This window comes from Macaca mulatta, chromosome 6 (genome assembly GCF_049350105.2).
Source record: "Macaca mulatta isolate MMU2019108-1 chromosome 6, T2T-MMU8v2.0, whole genome shotgun sequence".
Taxonomy (NCBI): domain Eukaryota; kingdom Metazoa; phylum Chordata; class Mammalia; order Primates; family Cercopithecidae; genus Macaca; species Macaca mulatta.
The window spans coordinates 32,837,683-32,855,221 of NC_133411.1; the positions used below are offsets into that span (position 1 = coordinate 32,837,683).

The 17,539-nt window shown below is 38.8% G+C and overlaps 1 protein-coding gene across 42 annotated transcripts in view; it reads right to left on the reverse strand.

Annotated features, from left to right (window-relative positions):
- DROSHA (drosha ribonuclease III) overlaps positions 1–17,539 on the reverse strand; it is a 137,029-nt gene that overhangs the window by 83,607 nt on the left and 35,883 nt on the right. For all 42 annotated transcript variants that reach the window (XR_013418018.1, XR_013418017.1, XR_013418016.1 and 39 more), the window contains 5 exon segments: positions 16,513–16,599; positions 14,075–14,161; positions 7,085–7,156; positions 5,468–5,549; positions 4,095–4,169 (listed from right to left, as the gene is read on the reverse strand). Coding sequence is in view for 36 of the 42 variants with exons in the window: in NM_001261157.1 (NP_001248086.1) it covers positions 4,095–4,169; positions 5,468–5,549; positions 7,085–7,156; positions 14,075–14,161; positions 16,513–16,599 (403 nt within the window). In the remaining 6 variants the exon portion in view is untranslated.

Here is a 17,539-nt window from a genome sequence, read left to right on the forward strand (position 1 = left end):
TATACCTAATGTAAATGACGAGTTAATGGGTGCAGCACACTAACATGGCACATGTATACATATGTAACAAACCTGCACATGTATACGTATGTAACAAACATGTACCCTAGAACTTAAAGTATAATAAAAAAGAAAAAAAAAATTCCTGAAATTTAAAAAAAAAAAAAAACAATGGGAAAAAGGCTGATATTGCCCAATAGAAAAACGGGCAAAAGACTTGAATGGACACTTTAAAAAAAAACACTCTCTAGGTACCCAATAAGTATATGAAATGGTACTCCATTGTATTAGTCATTAGGAGAATGCAAATTAAAATCATAATGTGATACTTCTGAACACACATCAGAATGGCTAAATTGACAAAGAAAAAAATAAATGCCAAGTGGTGAGAATGTGAAATAACTTGAATTTTCATACACTGTGAATAAGAAGGTAAAACAGCCCAGTCACTTTGGAGAACTGAAAGTGTCTACAAAGCTTAATATACACACACCCAGAATTCCACTTGGTATGGTATATATGTAACAGAAAAATATATATATGTGCTCACTAAATGATATGTACAGGTCTTTGGTGAACGTACATATGCTATTCAAATATACAGATTCAGATATATAGTGAATATATGTACATATATAGGAACATATAACATGAATATAAATGTCATGAATATATACATACACACATATATATATATATACTGAAAATACCCAAATGTCCATTAATCATAGATAGGTTTATTTTAATTTAGTCATCCCATGTAATACTACATAGTAGTGAGAATGAGCCAACTACAGTTAAGTGCAACAGGATATGATTCTGAAAAACATTAAACAAAAGATGGAAGCAAAAGAGAATATAAAATTCTAGTTTTCATAGTTCGAAAACAGGTAAAACTAATACATGGTGTTTCAAGTCAGAATAGCGGTTACCCTTGAGGGTCTCGGCAGCGACTGGAAAGGGGTCCTAAGGGGGTTCTCGGAAGCTACTAATCTTGATCTGGGTGCTGGGTGGATGGTCATATTCACTTCGTAAAAACTCATTAAGGTCCTATATTCATGATACATGCACTTTTCAGGATTTATGTTACAGTTAAATCAAAAGTTTACTTTATAAAAATGAGAGATAATACCAGAGACTACTTGAAAAGCACAATCACTAGTAACCAAAAACATGAATATTTAGATAAGGCATTATTATGACCAATTAAATAAAATCAGTAAGCAAGTATTTACTGAGTCCCTGCTACGTGCCATAAAGTATGTTAGGACTAGGGATACAACAAGACAGACAAATGTTTACTCTTCAGCCTCATGTAACTCACCACTGAAATTTTTTAAAAGAAAGAAAGAAGAGAAGAAAGATGAGCAAGCCTAAAATGCTAAAAATGAATAATAATGCATTTTTCATGGCAGCACAAACTGATGTTATTCTTTTGACAAGAAATTTGGCACTATATATCACGATATTTAAAAATATCCATCTGCTCAATGAATTATTAAAAAATAGATGCAAATCGTATCTAGTAGATGACAACTACGTAAAAAATACCCTTATGCACAGAAAAAAATGAAAACATATATATCAAAATGTCTTTTGTTTTTAATTCACCATTTTCTAAAAGATCTTTAACAAGGTCACATTATGAAAAACAAATCAACCATAATTTCCTATCTAATACCAAAATGCATTTTATATATTAGATATTTTTCAGTATCCTTCAGGGTCTTCCTAATATGCATATTTTCAAAGGGGAGTCTAATGAAAAGGTAAACTCTGTTTAAAAACAAATCAATAGACCTTTTTCTTTATGACAACCTAAATGTTATCCCTACATAGTTATGTGAGAGTTGAAATCCCACAAAGTAAATATCCAACATCAGATTTTTCTTTAAGGAGATTTTAAAACTGCCCACTTTCTCTCAGACATCTGTTTGGTCATAAAATGCCTAGAGGAAAGTAGATATAGAAAGGAAAAGGCTTTTCAGCAAATTCACTCTAACACCATTTTCTAATAAGTTTACTGCTGAAGCTCCAGTCTAAAATCAAAAGATTCATTCACCAGAAGAGAAGAAAGGGCATCTCAATAAAACAAAACCAGATATAAAGAGAAGAAAAGCTTTTGAATGCATTTCTAAACAAAATAAACATGAAGAGTAATACTAAAAATCTGAGTAATGCTAACCTAAAATAAACTAAGCCATTTTGACTGTCTGGACTGAGGAAACAGTATCAGGAAAAAATCTTGACAAAAATCTAAACCAGACAGAGTAAACAAGAAACTAAAGCCACACAAGAGGAGTCAAAGAGACAGGAGGAAAGTAAGGAGCACCCAGGCACCAGAGCAAGGAAGAGACTAACACTGAGGCACGTCCTCTGTACTTGGTCTGCAGGAGGCTGCCTTTGGCATCGGCAGCTGCAGTGGGCTAGGGACAGTTAGAGGGGGTCTGGCACTGAAGCAAAACTTGGTTGTGAATGGACAAGGGCACTGGAGAAAGCCAGACTCCGACAGGCTCACTGCAGGGCTCTCAGGCATGAGGGAGACAAGGGCTCCTGACCGAGGGAGACAAGGGTTCCTGACCGAGGGAGACAGGGGCTCCTGCCCATGGGAGGACAAGAGGCATAAGGAGGACAGCATGAACACAGGATTGAAATTCTTTAACTGCTGATACTGGGTGGAAAGGTTACACAAAGAAAACCTCCCCAACCAAGATTATAGACCGCAGATTTATAGCAGCAGCTATGTTTTATTCTCCAGTACTACTGAGCGGCCCACACACAGAAGAAAAGGCAAGCAGTTGGATTGATGACATTAACTTGGAGATGGTGGCCATATAAGCAGCTGAGACAGCTAGGACTGACAGGATAAATGTCAGAGCACAGGACCTGGTGGGGAAGGCAAAGGAAAGTAGCCGTACATAAGGAGAAGATGGAAGATCCAAGTAGAAGCAAAAGGCAATAGGGACACGAGAGGCTAGACTGAAGGATGTCACCAGAAAGTGAGACACTGGAGTCAAATTCTAGGGAGAAATTAACGTAGGGTGGTGGCATGGTCCAAAGTTTTTATCTTAAGATTAAGCAACTGAGTGGTGACAATCATTACAGTAGAAAAAGTCAAATAATTATATAGCTCAGGGTAGAATCATAAGTGAAGTTAACCAGGCTGGTAACAGAACCTTGTAGAGAGAGGAAACCGTAAGCCAGGTTTCACAGCACTTGATAAAGCAGGTAATTGACTAGGAAATAAATAAAGAAGGAGTGGGAATAGGGTGGCAGAAGCCTCAAGGAGAAAGATTTTGCAATCAAAAAGGCAACCAAAAGATTTCATTAAATATATATATATATATATATATATATTTTTTTTTTTTTTTAATTTTAGAGACAAGGCCTCGCCATGTTGCTCATGCTGGTCTCAAACCCCCACTGGGCTAAAGTGATCCTTCCTTCTCAGCCTCCCAAATAGCTGAGACTATAGGTACATGTCACTAAACTGACTCTAAGCATTTTTAAAAATACCAAATATAATGCCAAACATTACAGTTGGATTCTTTTTAAAAAATTAGAAAAGTTAAAATATTGCTTTTAAAAACTGTCATATATTTCCTTATATATTTTATTGGGAGAAAAAATTATTTTATATCTTTTTTTCACTGCAAAATGAATTCAAACACATGTCAAAAGACAGGAAAAAAATCACTATAATCCTACTACCTTAATGCAACTATTATTACAGTATTTTTTGCGGCACAGTTATAATCATATTACATTTAAAATGTTATTGTTTTCCAATTAGCCATATACATTTTTTAAGCCACAATCATTTTTCCACATTAACACATCTGCATGATGTTTTGTCAAGTAGATTTCTAAAATTTATAAATCTGTTCTTCCATTGTTCATCTAATTTGGGCTACCATAATTTATGCAGGGACATAAATCCACATGTATATTTTACATTTCCATGCCTAACCTGAGAAGTAGATAATTAACAGTACCTAAGGTGGGAAAGTTGTCCCTGAAGATTGAAAGGAAAACGGCAAGCTTATTTTCAGATGCACTATCTCACCAGGTCACTGACAAGCCAGAAGATTTACCTGGAAGAAATCTTACAAAACGTGGCATGAAATGAAATCTTGGGCAGCAGGGAGGACTGTCTTCAAACAAAGGACCTGAAGCAAACAAATGAGAGAAAAAAAAAAAAGAAAAGAAAACTCAAACAGTCTTAAAAAACAAGCACTGCAACTTAATTTCTAAGATTTATGATAACCACAAAAACTACCACCAGAAATAAAGGCATAAAAAATACCACCACCTCCTGCCACTCCTCCTCAGTGGCTAAATCAATCATTGGTAACTGCCACAAGTACCCAAGGACGACTGCAATGAGGAGACTACGCGAAGGCAAGAAGAGGATGAAAGCCCCAAGCGCAAATATATATAGTAAAATTATTTTTAAAATTCAAAGTTATCAAGACTAATTGAATTATTACATGATATAATGTGACTATGTGTTCATTCTTTCCCATTTTAATCACTACACTAAAAAATGTTGAGAAATGCTATCAGTTTGAAAAGCCATTCATCAATAAATAAGTAACTGTTTGTTAGAATACAGATACTTCCAAAAGAGTAAGCTACTATCCAAGAACCAAGCATCAAGTCTTTGAATTAATCTAGTTCACTCTAAGTATCTGCATGTGTGCATCTGTGTGTGTGTGTGTGTGTGTGTGTGTGTGTGTGTGTGTGGTTTTTTTTTTTTTTTTTTGAGACGGAGTCTCGCTCTGTCGCCCGGGCTAGAGTGCAGTGGCCGGATCTCAGCTCACTGCAAGCTCCGCCTCCCGGGTTTACGCCATTCTCCTGCCTCAGCCTCCCAAGTAACTGGGACTACAGGCGCCCGCCACCTCGCCCAGCTAGTTTTTTGTATTTTTTAGTAGAGACGGGGTTTCACCGTGTTAGCCAGGATGGTCTCGATCTCCTGACCTCGTGATCCGCCGGTCTCGGCCTCCCAAAGTGCTGGGATTACAGGCTTGAGCCACCGCGCCCAGCCTGTGTGTGTGTGTTTTAATGACTAACCAAAGTTTTGCATTTAAATAAACTTCCATCTTAGAAGATTCATTGCAGCAAAGTTTACTAGATTTAAAATATTAACTAATGGTAATTTCCCAGGTACACATATATCGAGGTAGTTACACATAATAACTGGTATCATCTTTAAGCTGCTACCAGCTAATAATAAGCACTGTCAAACTGTATAAAGTAAAATCCATAGAAACTTATTCATGTCAAATGATAACAAGCATTCCTGTGAATAACACTTTTCTCTATTTTAAAAAGTAAGAGAAATTTCTTACTTTTTAAAAAGTAAGAGAAATTTCAACTATCTCCCTACAATTTTTATAAGAGTTTTCACATATACCATAGCATTCTTCTATAAGCATTACTCTCTTCTTTAAATCCTATTACTCACCTTTAAGATTCCAGTCATACAATTCCAAAATATCTCTGAATAGGAACAGTGAAAAGAGTTCAAGCCCTTTCACACAAAAATTCTGAAAAATAAACCAAAATTAAATTACTGTAAATTGGCAAAATATATATTAACTGAAGGTTCAACTTGTTCTTGTCAAGTGTCTTTAAAAATGTCTGTTAAAACTATACTAAGACCATATAGTTTTCTGAAAAGTTTAGCCACTGATCACTAGTTTCAGACGGAAATGAAATAGACAATAATGCCATTAGGATTCCTTAATGTCAACTTAGCCCTTCTCAGTATACAAATAAAATGAGAAATTTTTTAAAAAGTAAAGTCTCACTTATATTAATATATTTTTCTAATTCAATTATAAACTGTGTGAGAATCTTCTGAGGATGTTTTGTTAATTCAGATTACACATATGCACCTGATAGGCTTGTCCCCGACCCCCGCCTCACACATCCAGAATAACGGTCATGGAGTTACAAAAAAACAGAGGTCATGTGTACCCAAAAAGTTCAAATTCATAATGAATGCAAATAAAGGGCTAAGAAAAACTATACAACTCTGCACCAAAATTTCTCCTGTAAACAAGCTAAACAGATGATATATTTGCAAGTGAGACTTATCTCATAATTCTTCCTCCTACTTGTTTTGCTCGGGGTTCATAAATTACCCTGCGTGAGATCACGCCAAAAGTCATAAACTTTTACAATAGCAAATGAAGGTATATGACCTTAAAAACCAAAAGGAAGTTAAAAAAAAAAAATCCCTTCTAGAGCAGAAGAATGAAGGGGTGGTTCTTTTTATTTAATTCTTTTTGAAAGGAAGGTACAATGAACAAGACTTGCTCAGAATGAAACAGGTGCCAACTAGGCACACATGTCATGCCCATCAATTTCCCCCTCCATGCTCCCTGCCCATGACAGAGCTGTCCCATTAAACAAGGTTTGTAAGCAGAGCCAGGGGCTCCGGAAATTGACCCTGACTCCAACACAATGTTAAGTGCACAAGCTTGTTTGCTGTCTAGTTGTTATTTCTTAGTATGATTTGTCGGCACCACTAAATTCAAGATCAGACTATGAATCATTCTGAGATTCACATTAATCTTCCTTTGGAATTTTAAATCTCTTGCATATATTTAGATAAATCTGCTGCTGAGCACCCGCAATGAAAAACAATTAGGAAAAATATGTAAATATATGGGAAGAAAAATGAACCAAGCATTGATCTTGTCATTAGAGATAATGAGTGAGATGATTACAACAGCTATCAGATTGTTTCACTATTCCAATCTCCCCTCTGATAACAACCAGTAACCAAAATCTGTCCCCTACGTAAAAGAAACTAGAAACAGATGTAAAGTTAGTATCAGCAGATGTAACACAAGGAGAAATCGGTTCAAAAACAGGTCAACAAGTTGAAAATTGGCCTGAATTTTAACCTTGATATTAGAGCTACATTTAACTGACTCTTTCAACAGTGAATATGATACTTTAGAGATATTCCTGGCAAAAGCCAGATCTGGCCAAGTTCAACGCTTTAAAATAGTAGTGTGGAATAAGCAAAAGAGCAAACGACATCAAACCATTACACAATCTTTTCCCTTACCTCTGGCATCATCTCTTCAATGAAATGAATCGTGTAGTCTATGTTGAATCTAATTACTTTACACAGTGGAATCTGCAATAAAAAGAAGTGAGGTTCAGTTCCCCAACATCTCCCTGCAGGCTCATATTACACACGTTTGTTACCTGACCCAAAAGGCCACGAACCAAATGAGAAGGCTTCACCTTCATCTCAGTGGCTAACAACACTGCACATGAAGCCTGACCACAACTGCTGGATTTTAATGACAAGAACCTAGCTGTCCTGGCCTCTCCAAGAAACCTGCATAATGTAGTATTTAATTAACAGGATTAGCAGCAGCAACACAAACATAACAAGAGCCCATTAAAACCACACATATCACATCTAAAGAATTAATAAAAGCATAACCATAAACATTTCTGTTTCTCAAGTTTTTAAAATATTTTAGAATCTCTGGCTCCTTAGGCAGATCAGGGATAGTAGGGTGATAACTCATCAATTATGGATTCATAGGTCACTGAAAACACCCAATTCATGCTGCCCAGCTGGTTCGTGAGCAAAGGCAATTGTGGTAATAAATATAATAATAACAAGTGATAATAAAAATAATAATAGCTAACATTTTTTGAGCCAGGCACTGTCCCAAATGCTTCACAATATTCATTCATGTAACCATCACAACATCCCTATGACATAGGTTTGGCTACCATGTCCACTGAACAGTGCAGGAAGCGAAGGCAGAAGTACCATCCCTAAGATAACAGCTAGCTCGGTGACTGGAAAGTCTTCCTCTAGACCCCAGCTCTTAGCCACTAGAGTATACCCTTCTCATTACCTGTTCTAACACTCAGGATACATGTGAAAACGAAGGAAGGCTAAGCATAAAATAAATCCACACCTATCTTACTTTACCAATGTATCATCAGACAATTGCCTACTGCCTACAAATAATAGGTTTTCCGTAAATATATTTTTGAATGAATTAAAGAATAAGAAAGGGAGGGAGAAAGATTACTGCAGAGAATTGGCTGGCTAGCTGGGGAAAATAACAGACTCAGAAGTCCCAAAGATGCGTTAACTGAGTTTTTCTGGATGCTTAATCTGTCCATAAGATGATTTTATATAGATGTAATCATTTTCATAAACCATAGCAATCAGAAAGAAACAAACTTTAATTCTATCAGTGAAAGGGATGGTAAGAAAAACAGAAAAATAGTCTTATAATGCCATCTACTGGAAATCTTTTTCTGAGATACAAAGTTTAGTTATTGGGGGCTTTTCCTTTTTATTCTAAAGAACAGTGGTTAATTTGAGTGAAATTCATAATAGCCATTATCATTTTTAAGTTCTACTTTGTTCTTATAATCATTTAAAAATATTTAAGAGTTACAAAATTTTGCATGATTCAACATATTTTTAAAATACCTATTCTTTGCTAACAACTACATTAGATTCACAGGTACTCTAAAATAAGCTACGGGTCCTATCTTAAGAGGTAAAGATGTATAAGAAGAAAGGCATGTAAGTAAATACAAACAGAATACAACGCAATGTAACTTCTAAGTTCAAGTAAAAAACAAACAAGCAACCAAAAAAAGTATAAAGTGCAAAAGAACCAAAGAGGAGGTAACATATGAGTTGTCTTCAAAGATGGGGAGGGGCTGGGCACGGTGGCTTATGCTTATAATCCTAGCACTTTGGGAGGCTGAGCAGGGTGGATCAACTGAGTTCAGGAGTTCAAGAACAGCCTGGCCAACATGGCAAAACCCCGTCCCTACTAAAAATACAAAAATTAACTGGGCATGGTGGCGGGCATCTATAATCCCAGCTACTCGGGAGGCTGAGGCAGAAGAATCGCTTGAACCCAGGACGTGGAGGTTGCAGTGAACCAAGATCGTGCCACTTCACTCCAGACTGGGCAAAAGAGCGAAACTCCATCACACAAAAAAAAAAAAAGATGGGGAGGGGAGGAATTTTCCAGGCCATCCAGAAAAAGTTGAGGCAGAGCAGCTGTTTAGCTTCTAGCAAAATGGAGGAAAGGGAGCTGAGGAAGGAAGTAGTAATTTCACGGTTCAGACAGAAGTACGTGGAGAGAGAGATGCCAGGTGATGTAGAGGGGAAAATATGAACTCTATTATGCAGCCTTTACAAACCATGTTAAGGTCAGGGCTTATGGATATATGGCAAGAAGAAATCATTCAAGTACTTCAAGTTAGAGATTATCGTCATCTACATTTCAGAAGAGATACTGTGGAAACAGTGTTGGAATGGCTTGTAAGGGAACAAAGAAGACCAGACTGAAGTCTAATGCAATAGTCCAGGAGCCAAATGAAGGGAAGACTGGAAAGGAAGAAAAAAATTTTAAACACAGGAGATATTACTGAAATATACAGTGACCATTCTGATGTGGAAGGAAGAGTGAAGAAAGAATTGAGGATCATTTCTGGGTTTCTGGCTTAAGTGACCAACTAGGTCACTTAATTCAGGAGGGTGTCCCCTGAGTACCTCAAATTCAATATGTAGGGAAGATGACGCACAGGTTGAGGGTAAAGTATCTGAGGAAACATCAAGGAGGTTCATTTCAAAAGGCAATCTAAAATGTGAGAGTGGAGTATTAATACAGAGGTACATGTCACAGCTATAAATATTGATCTGGTGGGGATCAGAATATGCATGGGTGGAACTGAATTACTCAGAGAGTACATAGGAGAAAAAACAACGGGAGCTCTTGGGAATTCTCAAGAGGTAGGCAGAAGCAAATGTGCAAACTTATCTCCTTGCTATCATAGGAAAAAGCACCCTGCTTGATGATTTATGCATGTACAGTCCTTTTCCTATTTCATTTTAAGTAAAATCACTTCTTGGAATTCCTTCTCTGACCTCTTCTCTTTGTATATACTTTATTTTCTTTTGGGCTTCCATCCATATCACCAGAGCCATTCTCAGACACACAAATTTGGAAAGGCAGGATCTCCTCATCTATTCAAACTATGATCTCTCTAAGTGTCAAGGAGAGCTTGTTATTTTGCTACACAATGGTCAACCAAAAAACTGTAATTTCAAAGATCACCAAAATACCTCCCAACAAATGCCATCAAATAATATAAATGACTACTATCATGTTTGAATACTTAAAAGTAAAGACTATCCTATACTGACTTATACTCCTATCTCACCCTAGCAAAAAACCCAAAAAACTAAAAAACTCTCCAAACCTCCATCTTCTAACTCTACTATTTCCACATACTGATTGACCAAATCCAGGCGTCAGTAAGTCCACTCCAAATGGGAAGCCAACTAAAGTGGGAGGGAAATGATCCAGGGGTTTTCCTGTGCTTTTGGGAATATGACAAAATACTATGTAACTCATACATATATCTTACATTTTTTTTCTTTTTTTGAGACGGAGTTTCGTTCTTGTCGCCTAGGCTGGAGTGCAGTGGCGGGATCTCAGCTCACTGCAAATTCCGCCTCCTGGGTTCAAGCGATTCTCCTGCCTCAGCCTCCTGAGTAGTTGGGATTACAGATGCCTGCGACAACGCCCAGCTAATTTGTGTATTTTTGGTAGAGACGGGGTTTCACCATGTTGGCCAGGTTGGTCTCAAACTCCTGACTTCAGGTGATCTGCCTGCCTCAGCCTCCCAATGTGCTGGGATTACAGGCATGAGCCACTGCACCTGGCCCTTTTTCTTTTTTTTTTTTTAAGAGATGGGGTCTAGCTCTGTCACCCAAGCTAGAGTTCAGTGAGGCAATCAGCTCACTGCAGCTTCAAACTCCTGGGCTTAAGTGATCCTCCCACATCAGCTTCCATAGTAGCTGGGACTCAGGCCATTTTGAACTCCTGGCCTCAAGCGATTTGCTTGCCTTAGCCTCCCACAGTGCCAGGATTACAGGTGTGAGCCACCGCACCTGGCAAATACACATCTTTAAAACTTCAGATAAGTTGTCAAAGCTCTTAACATCAGGTATTATAACAAATGTGCTACATAAAAAGGTAAAATTCTCCCAGAATGCTCTATACTCAGCCAACAAGGCTTTCAATCCACTTCAAGACCTTAAGAGAACTTGTAGAACTAGATTTGGTGGAGATTCTATCATTATCATCATTTGCATGACATTCTTGCTGACATTCTCTCTCTAGCAAGAAAAGGAATCAGACTGGTAAAGCAGTTTAACAATTTTTTTCCTTAGGAGGCTATTTCAAATTCAAGAGGCCTTTGATGGATCTAATTCCTATGAACTGTACAACACTCAGCTTAAAACTCAATTTATTTTTATCAACATCTCTAATATAAATGATGGGGTTTGTCATAGAATAAAGTTCTCATCGAGAACTTGAACATTTACATAAAACATATGCTGAACGGCCAGGCGTGGTGGCTCAAGCCTGTAATCTTAGCACTTTGGGAGGCCGAGACGGGCGGATCATGAGGTCAGGAGATTGAGACCATCCTGGCTAACATGGTGAAACCCCATCTCTACTAAAAAAAATACAAAAAATTAGCCGGGCATGGTGGCGGGTGCCTGTAGTCCCAGCTACTGGGGAGGCTGAGGCAGGAGAATGGCGTGAACCTCGGAGGCAGAGCTTGCAGTGAGCTGAGATCCGGCCACTGCACTCCAGCCTGGGCGACAGAGTGAGACTCCGTCTCAAAAAAAAAAAAAAAAAAAAAAAAAAGAAATATATATATATATATAAAAATATATATATATATGTATGTATGCTGAAGCCAGAAATTTTTTCTGTCCTTTTGTTTTATAATGACAGTAATGACTGTGACTAATTTAGCATCAGTGGCCTCTCAAGTCAAACCTTGTGCTGGGGAACGTTTTTAAAAATGATGTTTTCTATTCACTTTTGCTATAAACCTAACACTACTGTTTGTTTTTTATTAAAGTCCGTATTTTTTAAAAATTATGTCTGATTCTCACTAAAACCCCAAGCATTGCTATCATTAATGAAGTTCAAAGAATTCACTTGTCCAAGGTAAAAAAAAAAAAAAAAAAGGATTAGAAGATTCAAACCCAACTCTGTCTGAAATCCTTTCCAAAGAGAGAAGTGCCAATACTTATTATGTGCCAAACACCATGATAAACACTTTTCATGTGCCATCTTATTTATTTTTCACAAAAGCCAATGAGATTGCTCCAACTAATACCCTCATCTTACAGATGAGAAAGCCAAAGCTTACACAGATTGAAATGTCAAATCATAGAGCTATCACTAATTTTAAACCCTGGTCTCTCTAAAGCCACACTGCTATCCTTCTTTGTTTAAGGTGATCCTAAAAGTCAAAATAAGATCTCTATTAATTCTAGGGAATCAAGAAATAAGATGAAGAATAGTTTTAAGTATTTTCATGCTAACTAAATTCTGTGTGTTTATAAGCCCTTTGTGGGGAAAAAGAGACAGGCAGTAGATGGTTGGGGGTGGAGGGTAATCAACTCTAAGGCTACGAGATTTGGTGAAACAAAGAGTTTGAAAGTTTGTGACACTTAAAAAAAGAAAAAAAAGCAAAGAAATCATGAAAATTCAGAAACCTCTTAGTACCTTTCCATAAAGATTATTTAACAATGGCCTAATATTATTGCTTTTCTATATTTATTTATTTATTTGAGACACAGTTTCACTCTTCTGCGCAGGCTGGAGTGCGGCAGCACGATCTTGGCTCACTGAAACTTTTGCCTCCCAGGTTCAAGTGATTCTCATGCCTCAAACTCTCGAGTAGCTGGGTTTACAGATGCACACCACCACCCCTAGCTAATTTTGGATTTTTAGTAGAGACATGGGGTTTCACCATGTTGGCCAACCTGGTCTCGAACTCCTGACCTCAAGTGATCCACCTACCTCGACCTCCCACAGTGCTGGGACTACAGGCGTGAGCCACCGTGCCCGGCCCATATTATTGCTTTTCTACATTAGTGAACAACAGATGGTCCCCCCTGAAGAAAAACGTAACATATATTATCAAATGATTTTATTTTTACATTTACAATGTAATCATCTTCTCAAAGAAAATTCTCTAGGATAAAAAATACTGTGAAATAAAGAAAATCTCATTAGGAAAACAATTTGTCTTAAATTAGCATCACTGCTATGGAATCATATCTACTTATATGAAAAAAATGACAAAAAAGGCTAAGGTAAGGCAAAGATCTGAGTCTTAACTGTACTCTCCAATGGAACTGAATTTCATCTGTGAAGTAAACAGTACTAAAATAATTTTTCAAATTGCAGATGTAATTTCATGTAACCAAACCAGAAAAGGTTAAACAACATTCCATTCGATGTGGATATATAATAGCTACAATTCAATAAGTTCTACAACAGCATCTGTACTGGGTCAAGTACACTGCCACACATCTCTTCCTGTGCCACTGCCAGCCAATTCACTCTACATCCAACTGCAGTAAGAAAGACAATTCCTGGGACTGCCAGCATGGAGATGGAAAGATTCTGACTCACGGATCAGGAACTTCCATTTGAACCAATTACCAACAAAGCAGACTTAATACCTGTATAAAAATATCATGAATCCATATGTCAAAGTCTCTTGAAGACACACTCCTGGGATTCAAAAGCAGAAAATGTACTTCATGAATTCAGGCTCCAAACGTCCTGAATAAGCTCTGTTTCTTTTGCTCAGAGACTAAACAATGGCTTCTCCTTAAAACTTTCCAACTTTCTTTTGAAGGACAACCAACCCAAAATAGCTTTAACACATTACTCCACAGTTTATCCTCCTTTTCCAAGCTTTCACACTCTCAAAATGTTACTCTGACACATGTTTACTTACAGCATTTAATGCAGACCGAACCTGTGACTCATTAGCACAGACGTCACACTGCCACCTGACGCACTGCTGCAGACTTCCTGCAGCTCATTCACGTTACAGAGGGACGCAGAGGAAACGTTTCTTAGGAGGCAGATGACAGGAAATGTTTTGACTTTTGGAAAGAAGGGATGAAGGAGGTAGAAGGAAAGAGAAAAGCAGCCAACTAGCACATACTTACATTGGTCAGGGGGGCATGTGCAAACATAGAAAATCCTTCAAAGATATACTCGTGATCATCGTATTCTATGACAGTTGGCCTGTCAGTCTAAAAGCAAACAGAAACATGAACCCCAAATTAAATAAATGACACGGTTTGCATGTGCAGAAATCCATCAGGACTCAAAGTAACCAACAGAACATAAGGACTTCCTTTCAGACACCAGAGAGAACTTTATACAAAGTTTAATTTTACATGAAATTCTCTGGCTTCAGATAGTAAGTATAATATTTACGTACTTAGACAATTAATGATGTAATATTATGGGTGCCATAAATAAATAAAAGGCTATATTAAGCTTCATTTTCTAAGAACTTGTTTTATTTAATCTCACAATACTACCAGTTCTGTTCTTAATGAACTATGTTTCTGAACTAACAGAAGTCCTAACAGGAGCAAGGTAAATAATACAGCTGACTCAAATGCGAAGTGGAAAAACACTCAGCATCATAGAGTGGAGACTAGCAACAGCCTAGAAGTCTCTGAAAGGCCTCTGGGTGCCAGAAGGTCAACCCCTCATAGCTCTACTCCCAGCCTCTCCAAGAAGTCAACCAACCAAACACTGCAAAAAATCAATTCCCATACAAGTTCAAAGGCCTTAATTCCCAGAAAATTGGATTTGTAACTAAATAATACATATATCAATCTAAGCAAGAGGGACTCTATTCCTTATGCCATTCTTATAACCCAACATTGTGTGTGTGTGTGTGTGTGTGTGTGTGTGTGTGTGTGTGTTTGAGATGAAGTCTCACTCTGTTGCCTAGGCTGGAGTGCAGGGGCATGATCTTGGCTCACTAGAAACTCCGCCTCCCAGGTTCCAGCAATTATCGTGCCTCAGCCTCCTGAGCAGCTGGGATTACAGCCATGTGCCACTATGCCAGGCTAGTTTTTGTATTTAGTAATGGGGTTTCACCATCTCTACTAGGCTGGTCTCGAACTCCTGACTTCAAGTGATCTGCCTGCCTCGGCCTCCCAAAATGCTGGGATTACAAGCATGAGCCATGAGGCCCAGCCATTTTTAACCTTAAATGCTAAATATGGCAATAATTATTAAGACTGATGGCCTATAAGACAAATTTCTAACACAGATACTAGATTTCATTCTTTTAAACATTATCTATTAAGAACAACTTGGAATAAGGGGGAACAAAAGAATATCGAAATATATATTATTTGTTTTGCCAATATTATTGTTAATTTATATTTGAAAAACTTAACAAAGACGGTCTAAATTAAATAAAAGAGAGCCAGGCACAGTGGCACATGCCTGTAATCCCAGATACTTGGGAGGCTGAGGCAAGAGGATCACATGAGGCTGGAGTCCAAATTCAGCCTGGGCAACAAAGTGAGATCTCACCTCTGAAAAAAGAAAAAAATAATGAGCAAAAATGGTATAGCCACTTTGGAAACAGTTTGGCATTTCTTCAAAACATTTTTTGTTGTTGTTGTTGTGCAGGCTGGAGTGCAGTGGCACGATCTCGGCTCACTGCAAGTTCTGCTTCCTGGGTTCACACCATTCTCCTGCCTCAGCCTCCCGAGTAACTGGGACTACAGGTGCCCGCCACCATGCCCGGCTAATTTTTTGTATTTTTAGTAGAGACGGGGTTTCACCATGGCGCCCGCCAGCACACCTGGCTAATTTTTTATATTTTTAGTAGAGACGGGATTTCACCGTGTTAGCCAGGATGGTCTCGATCTCCTGACCTTGTGATCCGCCCACCTCAGCCTCCCAAAGTGCTGGGATTACAGGCGTGAGCCGCTAGGCCTGGCCGCAGTTCACTAATTTTTTTTTTTTTTTTTTTTTTTTTTTTGAGACGGAGTCTCACTCTGTCACCCAGGCTGGAGTGCGGTGGCCGGATCTCAGCTCACTGCAAGCTCCGCCTCCCGGGTTTACGCCATTCTCCTGCCTCAGCCTCCCGAGTAGCTGGGACTACAGGCGCCCGCCACCTCGCCCGACTAGTTTTTTGTATTTTTTAGTAGAGACGGGGTTTCACCGTGTTAGCCAGGATGGTCTCGATCTCCTGACCTCGTGATCCGCCCGTCTCGGCCTCCCAAAGTGCTGGGATTACAGGCGTGAGCCACCGCGCCCGGTCATGTTCACTAATTTTTAAGAGATGTGGAAGTGTTCTATATTTTCTTCCCACTCCATAGCTCCAACATTGTTGGCTACTATGAATTTTGCTATTAAGTGATGCCAACAATATTTAATGAAAAAAAGATATAGTAGTATAGTGAAGAGGAAGCTGAAAGAAACATCATCGTGATAAAGATCAATTTCTGAACATAAAAATATTTTTCAAAGTAAGAACATTTAAGAACAGAATCAATAACTTTAGCCTATTCACATTTTACTCTATTTACATTTTAAATAATATGCATGTGATTCTTCAGAAACTTACTAAAAAGTTTGTAGGCGGGGAGACTGTGATCCGGTAGTGGAAAAGTCTGCCAGCATTGTTGGTCATAGGACGACAGGGCTTGATAGCCTGAGGGGAAAAAAACGAAAATCAGTTTACAAGTAAAACAACAGAGTATTTTTACTTAAAAATATTTTGTATTTCCTAGATTCACATCTAACAAAAGAGATTTTATGTCTGTTCCCTCACAGACCGGTAGGAAAGAACAGTACTGGCTTTGCCATACCTAGACCAGTAAAAAAGGGCTGGCCAGTCTCCAGCTCTCAGCGACTTCCTCAGGTGCTGGTGAAGCAGGGATGTCCAATAAGGCCATAAATGTCTGAGGGTTTGGGGGCCTCCAAAATACCGTGAACTTAGCAAATGAGCAGTTATCATCCATGAGGGTGCCACGGGACACCCGCTGGACCACGAGTACACATAGGGGGCCTGTCCTTGATGAAGACCTCGTGTTCTTCCATCTGACGTGGCGAGTAGGCCACGTCAGTTGTAAGGAGGGTCTGAAGGAACTCATGAGGCTTGCCTGAGATGGGCCCATTTGGGAGTCCCCTTTATTGCAGCTGCCAGTAGAAGTAGCTCTGACCTTGCTGCAGACCGCTGGACTACGTCTCGTCCTGTGGGTGATGGGCCTGGGAAGCCCAAGGAGAGTGATGCCAGCTGTCAGACCTCTGGCTAGAGGGTGCCAAGTTGGGGCTGGGAGAGGTGTGAGCTGCAGCTGGGAACACTTGGCTGGGTGGTTGTGCCTTGGCATTTTCCAGCATGGCAAGGGCCCATAGAGCTTGATTAACTTCGGAGGCCAAGAGAGCTCGTTTGGCCTGTGATGGGGCTCCCCTTAAAAACAACTGTAAAGTAGGGCCAGGCACAGTGGTTCACGCCTGTAATCATAGCACTTTGGGAGGCCAAGGTGGGAGGTCTGCTTAAGCCCAGGAGTTCAAGACCAACCTGGGCAACATGGCAAAACCCTGTCTTCACAAAAATTAGCCTGGTGTGGTGGTGCATGCCTATGGTCCCA